The 9,122-nt window shown below is 36.3% G+C and overlaps 1 protein-coding gene across 1 annotated transcript in view; it reads right to left on the reverse strand.

The window, feature by feature from the left end:
- USP34 (ubiquitin specific peptidase 34) overlaps nucleotides 1–9,122 on the reverse strand; it is a 122,010-nt gene that overhangs the window by 36,090 nt on the left and 76,798 nt on the right. The window contains 5 exon segments of the mRNA XM_009886078.1: nucleotides 1–29; nucleotides 118–264; nucleotides 2,658–2,723; nucleotides 3,760–3,923; nucleotides 8,617–8,800. Coding sequence (XP_009884380.1) covers nucleotides 1–29; nucleotides 118–264; nucleotides 2,658–2,723; nucleotides 3,760–3,923; nucleotides 8,617–8,800 — 590 coding nt within the window.

Raw genomic sequence — 9,122 nt, forward strand, 5'->3', positions numbered from 1 at the left:
CCTCCAAACAAACTTTTCACTGTATTTTTCTGTGAAGGAATTAATAAACTCTGTCAAGGAAATCTGAGCAAAACCATAAGTTTTCAAGCTCCCTTTTGCTCCCTCTTGATAACTCACCAGTTCTGGAGACATTTCTTCTATTTTTGTTATTAGGTCAGTGAAGAATTCAGTCATATCTTTCTGCTCTCCAGTGTTCAGTGGCTGCTTATCCATGGTATAGGTTTTACAGAAAGGCCTTGGATTGTATGCTTTACATTCACTTTCCTTTAGGTAAAAATAAATAAATAAATAAATAAATCAAGCAAATCAAATCAACATAAATCCTTACATTTCAAAGTTACGCAGATACACCAAACATATATATACAAATGTCTATTTAAAAAAGGACATACTTTTACATACAATATCTCCACACGCCTATAAGGCAAAGTTATTTACATGCTTAAATGCTTCTGATGAAATGTAAAGCAGTTTTAAACTAATCATCATCATTATGATATTCATTATTAAAATATCATTAGAAAAATATTATTAAATAATATTTAATAAATTGAATCATTACAGTAAAGCCAAAGAACTTGGCTGAAAATGTGACACATCCAGTTTCTGTATATCTGTTTAGATAGAAAATATAATATGAGGGACATTAGCCTGCATTTATGTATTTCTGGACATTGACTTAGATCTTGAAAGCGCTTAACTCTCATTTAGACTTCTCTATGGTATAAAACTGTAGCATCAAGTTCTCAACTGCGTATGTTCAGTCAGAGAAAAGAATATGCAGTATAAAGCAATTCTTTAGAATACATCCCTCATTCCACTGCCTTGCACACGGGGAATGCAGAACTTATTTACAGCAGAAGGAACTTTGTTCTTGTGAACAACAATATTCATACTGTTTTTCTTTAAGGATGCATGGCAAGACAGTGCTTCCTGTAAATATTACCTTTTCTGGAATAAAGACTTTCTTCAAGATTTTAACAATGGTAAATCTACATATGATTTTATGTTCCTATATCATTTCACGCTTATGTGAATACCTAGATTTATCTTTCTTATGACACATGGCAGGCACTATATGCCTAAATTCCTTTCCTGTATTTGTCTTCAAAGTGGTTAGGAATTTCTTTCACAAAAGCCAGTGCCAAGAACACAAACACTCAGCTCTCCTCAGTTTTCTTTTTTCATTCTTTCAGAAATGTTTCACTATTTTAACATAACCGAATGCCTGTGAACTGCCTCAATTTTGTTTGGTTCTGAAATTTCAAAATTGCTAGTTGCTTTTTAACACTTTATTTCAACAGATTAACCTTTAAAATATTGGAGCAAGGAAAATGCAATGAACAAACCCAATGTATTTAATTTTATTACCAGGGAAACTGGGGCAAACAAATCGTTCCATGATTAAACGAAGACCCAAGCTCAGAACCCTTTACATCAAGGTCCACGTGAAACAGGACAAATGACAGTGGTGTTAAACACTCATGGCAGAGTGTTTGTTAAAAAGAAAATATAATTTATTGGGATCTTGGCATGGTGCTTACATATGGAATCAAAACATTCTAACAGGACAGCCAGTAGGTGTGTTTGGTGGTGATGGAAGCCTGTGGCTATGGTCCTTGCAGTTGCATCTTCAGTTAGACCTGAAGAGACTCCTCAAATCACCATTCTGTTAAATTCTTGTAATCCAGAATTATAAATTCTTATAATCCAACAGTCCTATGTGACCTCCCCAGCATCTGTGTAATTCATTACTACTTATTCACCTTAACTACATATGAAGTATCTCTCAAATATCTTAAATCCACAGAAAAGACTGTCCTACGTGGTCATTTCTACAGGAACAGTTTCCATCAACCGTTTACAAAAGTCAAGCTGGAAATTGGACTAGACAAAGCAGAGGCAATAGTAGAACTGTCTCAAATTCCCAGCTGGAGGGCTTTTGTAACAATCAGTCAAATACTTCATTGAGAAGGTACAGACCAAGGTTCAAATCAGTCCATTGTCTCAAGCTGCTCCATTATTGCATCCAAGGAGACGCCTGGCCAGGGAGCTCCTGGTCCACTCAGAGACGTAGCAATAGGAGCGCACAGGGTGTCCATACAGGGCACAGCCCTGATACCCAGCTACTCTAGGACTGTAACTAAAAAGCAGACTTGATTTTCATACTTGTAATTCACTTGTAACTGAAGTCCCATAGCTATGGCAAACATCCCGTTTTCACCTGTCTCTTAAGGTGCTGGGGGTAAAATGTTTAAATAAAGGAAGGACTCTCAGACTGTGGCACCTGAGCCTGACATTCCCATCTATTCACTTCACAAACATTTTTTAAGAACGCAGTAGACAATCACTAACGTTTGAGAGCTGGTGCTTACTCATTATAGTTAATTCCCAATGCTAAACCCTACCTTAGATAAGGATTTACACTGCCTCTTCATGAAAACTATTATGCCAATGTTTGCTTAACTGATTTGCTGAATAACAGCTTTAAAGTGGCTAAAAACTATTTCAGTTAAGACACTCATTTACAAAACTCAGGCACAATGGACTTAAGCTGCCAAGAATTTATATATAGAATGGTAACTACCTTTTTCTTGCCTTTTTCCCCCCCCCTAAAAAAATAGGATACTTCATAAAATATCCTCTTTCACACCTACCATTAAGTATGTAAACATTTTCTGGAGTTCTAGTAGAGTGGTCTTGTGTTTCATATCTTCTGAATACTAAAAGAAATTCATAAAAGAAGACTTTATCTTTGTGCTTATAACTTTCCAAACCCAGCCCTTAAAAAGGTGAAGCAATCATCTTTTAAAGTAAAAAAACAACCACTTTACTATGGACAATTACGAAAAATGATTGTGTATAAGAACAAACAGCACGCTATTTCACACTCATATATAAAGCACTACCTAATCATCTTTCAGCATGTCAACATTAAACCTAAGTCAAAAAGTAACTATTTCCTAAAAATTTACTGCAGCTAGGAACTTTTGGGAAGGTATTACAAAAGACTAGTAATTTTGGAATAGTTTTTTTTCAATTCATAGATGTTGTAGGAGTTCTCATCAACCCTCTATATAAAACATTTCATGTGCAGACCAGCAGCTTCCCTCTTTCACTTTTTATTTATAAATGGCTATTTCTAGATGGAGTTAAGTGACAACTACCAATGATTTAATAACAAAAAGTGATGCGGTCACTGCCAGCTAGGGTGTTTCACACATTATATATGCCCTGTTGATGTCAGGGACCAAAACAAAGCTCTCTCCTTTACAACAAATAGTTAGAAATAGTATCACAGTATTTCTGGAAGTTAAGCAATGTATAGTAATTTACAGGACTTGCTGTACTTCTGGTAGCATGAGACACATGCTCTGGGACTTCATAAACATTCAAGAAGAATGACATTTATTTTAACAAAATGACAAACTAGCAGTTAAGAAACAACAAACAATTCGGTAAAACCAAACCTGAATAAATCTAGTTGATAGCAACAGAAATAGGAGTTTGAGAACTTGTTTTATTACAATGCCACCTTAAGAACCTACTGCATTACAAATATACTAAAAAAACCCCAAACCCTCTTCACTTTACGTATCAGCAAAAGAACCCAACTGAACAAAATGCAAACTAAACTCCTGAAGAAATATTCTTTATCACGAAATAAGTCTTAAAAGTAAGTCTATTAGCATTTGCACTGATTTTACATTTAAACTTCTACTAAAACCCACACAAGGAACATAAGACCCTAAAGCATACCTTTGCAGTAAAGATTGCTTGTCTGGCTTCTGGTATCATGTACAGTTGCTGAATAGTGGATGCCAAGTAACATGTTGCTCCAAGATTAGTTAGACCCACAAATCTACATTCAGCGCGAACGTCATCATGTGGCCAATAATCCCACTTGTAAGGTGCGTGGGAAGCTGGAAAAAGTAAGTCACATGCAGAAAAAAAAAATCAATTCAAAGTACAATTTACAAAGACATAAACACAAGTTCTAATAATAAATAAAGTAAGTTCTAAACATGGGCTGCTATGCATTTTTTATACATGAGAAAGGGTTTTTTTTATAATACAAGCCAATCGTAGCTCTCACAACACTTGCACTGCCTGAACCACTGAGAACGTACTTAACTGGTAACACACAACACTTACAAGTTCCCAAACATACACCAGTCATTCCCCCAGCACAAAAATTACTCATCATTTCTACTACCCATTCCTATACACCCCTATGTCATACTGAAAGAAAGCAAAGCAGAGTCTCTGCACCCAGCGACTCAATTTAGGAAGCCTTTGCTTCACATCACAAAACACGGACTTGGTATCAGAGATAACCACACATGATGCGAAACCTTTCTTTTCCGAAGAGACAATGGTTTCAGAACGACATCTACTATAATGGATGCCAGGCTAGCAAAAGATCTTTTTGACCAGTACAAAAGACAGATAGATGCTTATCAGAGACAAGACACAACTGCAATGAAATAAAGTGGTTGGCTACATACAAGCTTGAATAAACTTGGGAATAGTTTTTATAGGAAGAAAAGGAATGGTTTTTACCGCGCTGCAAAGCCATATATACCAAAGAAACCTGCAATCTACAAGAAAAATAGGAGTCAGCAAAAAGTGAATTGCCTAGAGAATCAGATTGAAAAGACATTTTCTTTTTCTGTAAGTTTTCTATTCCTCTATATTTCATACCAGATGTAGCAATCTATTTCTTACACAGCATGGCACTAGACAAGTTAGGCAAGTCTGACAGACTCTTCTTAATAAGTCTTGTTCTGATATGGCTGCCAAGAAACGGGAAGAATGGGAAAGTCCTCCTCATCTGCCAGTCAAGATGGTAACCAGACTAGACAAACCATTTGTAAGTGATTAGTACTGCTTCTGGACACCGACAGGCTTCTCTTCCTAGCATCCCACGCAGGGGACTGGGATGGGGAACTAATCATTCAAGCTGCAAAGGCAACTAGATGACACAAGCACTGAATTACAGGGGAACTACTCCAGTGTACAAAGAAATTCACCACAGCCTGTCTTCTTTGGTATGCAAGACGTTTGACACAAAAACTTGCAATGCATCTAGCTTTGCTATTCATCTCTAAGGATATCATTCTCCAAAAAGGTAGAGTGTCCTACATCTACTGAAGTATATGCTCAGATATATAGAAAAACGGCAAAAATGTAGTCTGGATTTATTTTACAATTCACAAAAGCTATGTGCACTCAAGATTTGAATTTTAAATCCTTAATTATTTTGTTAAAGATTAAAGGCTCATTAAGGATTCTTCTCAATTCATACTACCAGCTATAAATTCAGGAAACTATTTAGCATCCTCTGAACAGATCCTCGCATCTTCAGAGACCAGACCCACAAGACGTTCTGTTGCACAACAAATAATTGTTGTAATCTTCCTTTTGGCATTGGCATCAAAACAACCACAGCTTCAAGTAGAGAAGGAGTTTTAATTCTCCTGTTTCAACAAATCTCAGTAGCATGACCTTATGTTACCTGGTTAAATTGGGCTGATAGGCCAGTTGAAACAAAGCTCTCCTCCATGTTTAACCTCCTAAAGAAAGTACTTAGCGTGACAGAACATCACAAAATTCCCTCCTTTAACTGAAATCCTTAAATTGCAACATCTTAATTCACCCTTTCTGATGGCAGGACTCAGCATCTATCACCGTGCTCATAGCTCATCAAGTTGCAATTACAAAGAAATCAGAGGGCTTCTTTATACTTCATGAGAACTGTTGGGACTATCTTCCTCCAACTCCATTCTGACACAGGGCTTTCAGAAATCTGACAAGGAATTTCTTAGGAAGATCCTATTTTCTCCACCCTGGGATTTTTAAGCAACTGTCTTCATTTTTGGTAATAAAAGCTTTCCTTCTTCCATATGGATCTTAACTAGAAAGGTAAATTTGTGCCTCCTTTATGTCTCTCTTCTTTATTTCTCACTGTCATTATAGAAAACAGCCTTTTCTCAGGAAGAAATAGGGAAACTTGTAACCAAACCTGCAATATTCACATCGTATTTTAAGCAAAATAAAACTGAATTTCTTCCTCTTCAAATGACTGTGCATTTCTCTATATTCCCAACATGCTTCTGCTCCAAACATAATATCAGACACTATCTTAAACTTCCCGGAAAGCAGTGCAGCTGGTCTTGTTTCCCTCCTTTGAACAGAATGTTTTTATTAGTCTTGGCCTTTAAAGAAGGCAAAACTCCAAAACACTGCAGGAAATGTTATGAACAACCAGAGGGTATCTAAATCCCCTCTTCAGTAAGATCAGAGTCTGCATTAATTGTAAGCCCTCCCTGTTGAGAAAAGGGAGGAGAAAAGTCAGCTGATCAGCTACTTAGTAGTTCACTTCTTAATTACCACTTGCTGAAAATGCACCAAGGCTTCCCTGTGTCTTCAGTTAAAAAACCCACTGTTATCTGCGAAGCAGAAAAAAGCAAGCAATAATTCTCTTCCTCTATCCATCAATGAAGGGACCTACATTAGTGGAAATATTAAAGAAAAATGCTGCTGCAGTTAAAACTTTACTACAACTACTTTGCGTTATTCATACTAGTATAAGTCTGAAGAACAGTATACAGTTGTACATTTTAATATGAATAGAGTTCTGCTAGAATAGAGTCTTAGCAACAGCATTTTTAATCAGAACCCTAAAATATTTTTTTTTCTGTCCCAAGGATTTCCTTTAATAAGATGTTTTCTTTTTGAAAATTTTGCTTTCTTTTGCTGCCATCTCTTAAGAGCATCCTGGCTTCAATCAGTTAGGAGCGGGAGAAAAAACAGTAGCATAGCAGAGACTTCAATTGGTGAGACTAGAGGACAACGGTACAAGTGGCAGGATCAAAAATTTCTCCAGTGAACCACAAAACTAAAACACTAAAACCAAAGACAGGATGGAAATTTATATTTTCCTTAACATTTCTCTTAAGAAGAACGGAGAGACAGGCCTAAGACTACGAGATTTTTAAAGACTAAGAAGATTACAGAGATAAGCCAAGTGGAAAAATCCAGTTTTAAGAATCTTTGGATCACATCAATGGAGTAACAAGACTTGAAACAAATGAGGTATCAGAAGTCCTGTGTCAATTGCACATCAGAAAGAGACAATGGCACTCTGCCAGTTGTAATGAAATTAACATTCATGAAACAGATACACTGAATACGGAGTAGGAGCACAGAGCAGATGGCTTTGGAGAACTCAGGAAGGAACAATCGAGAGAAGAGTATCTGGAAGAAAGTAACAACTGTGGAAAATGTTACAGAAAACTTTAGCACCTAGCAGTTACTGGGATTTGAAGCGAGAAAAATACCAACTGTAAAAAATGAATGATTGCACCTGGAGAGATATAGACAACCTCAGCAGCAGCAGAACAGCAAACAGAAATATCCAATATTTTCATAAAATGTATTTCTCAGAATATTTTCCCAGATCATAGCAGACTTTGGAGGCTTTTTAGAAGGCCCCAGGCATATGAGTATAGAACACAAAACATTATGATCAGATTTCTCTTTTGCTTCCTGAACTGTAAGGCACTAAATCAATTCCATAGATTATAATAAATTACAGATCCTCAGGTTACAGGAATTTAAACTGGGCATGTGAAAGGAAACCTGTGAAGCTAAAAATGCATAATGAGAATTTGCAAATCAAAGATAAAATATTAACTAACTTCAAATTTTGGCCATTTACACATTATACATAGGAATTGAGTTTCCAAAACACAGGAAGCACAAAAGCCAAGAGGCGCAACAAAACTGTATTAGCACTGTATGCAGACATCTGGGTACAGACCGAAAGTCAACTACAAAGATATTAGAGACTCTAAAAACATGACAGTGCTGTTAATACCCAATATATCTACAGTACCTCCATGGCATTTATATACTTTGCTTTACATATAAACATACCGTGTTTCTTTATGTTAGAAAGGGAAAACAGAAATTAAAAACCAGCACAAGCCAATGAAACATGTAAAATCCATTCTAACAATGTTATCTACGTGTTAGTGTCATTTATCAGGACCACATACTTTAAATAACCCATATTTAAGAACAGATGATCTGAAAGTTATACATGCAATTAAATCCACTCATTTGCTAGGTGAGCAGAAGATGCCTGCATCTGCTCTGTGACACTACCATAAGTGAGGGCGGATAAGTAGTAGAGCTACAAAGTGGAATTTTAAGAGCAGTGTTAGTGGCAACAATGTCTGGAAAGTGAGACTGTGCAGTTTAAGTCTAAAAATATTCTGCGTCACCTCTTCCTCTGCCTGTTTCTACCTATGCATTCTTAAGAGATCATTTATTTTAGAAAGTCATTAAATGCAGACGTATTTCATGATGTATTTCAAGAGGAAATGGAAACTCCACGATTGCAGCACTGTTCACAATGGTGGCTAGCCATCCCCATCATGAACACATAGTCTTCAGAATGGGAGTCCATATTATAAGTGCACTTCCAGTTTCTTTACTGAACTTTAGAAATCTGAAAATTCAAAACAAAACCAAAACGAACAGAAAATGCAAATGGACTAGTTTTCCACAAAATACTCAAAAGCTATATATGAATAAAGGTTCTCTTACACTGCATATGTTGTGCCATAACCCAGTTGTGGAGCAGCCTATAATTTTCCACAGACCCCTTTACCATTTCTACCAACAAGTCATACGCAGCAGCCCTTGAAGAATGTGACTTGCACTTTGGCTGTTGTCTATCTTTCAAACTTGGCAGCAAGAACAGAAGATTGAAGATGTCTCTCAGAAACTCCTGTAAAACAGTTCAATCAGCAGGTTTAGCAGTTTGAACACATTCTTAGAAGACAACAGTCATGTATTAACAGTCTTCTAGAAACTTCCATAGACTTTCTATACCTCTACAATTTACAGAACTTTCTGACTTGTATACAAGTTCTGAATTACGAATTTCAAAAATTTTCTTTATACTACATAAAGTGCACTGTAAACATGTTATAGCCTAAAGAGAAACATGTCCACTGAAAAGGAATGACAAATTATGCTTGATTCATGATTGATAATTTAATTTGACAAACCACACACATGTATTTTTAGTAACTTTGAGACTAGTTTCT

The sequence above is a fragment of the Charadrius vociferus genome, unplaced genomic scaffold (assembly GCF_000708025.1).
Source record: "Charadrius vociferus isolate BGI_N301 unplaced genomic scaffold, ASM70802v2 scaffold455, whole genome shotgun sequence".
Taxonomy (NCBI): domain Eukaryota; kingdom Metazoa; phylum Chordata; class Aves; order Charadriiformes; family Charadriidae; genus Charadrius; species Charadrius vociferus.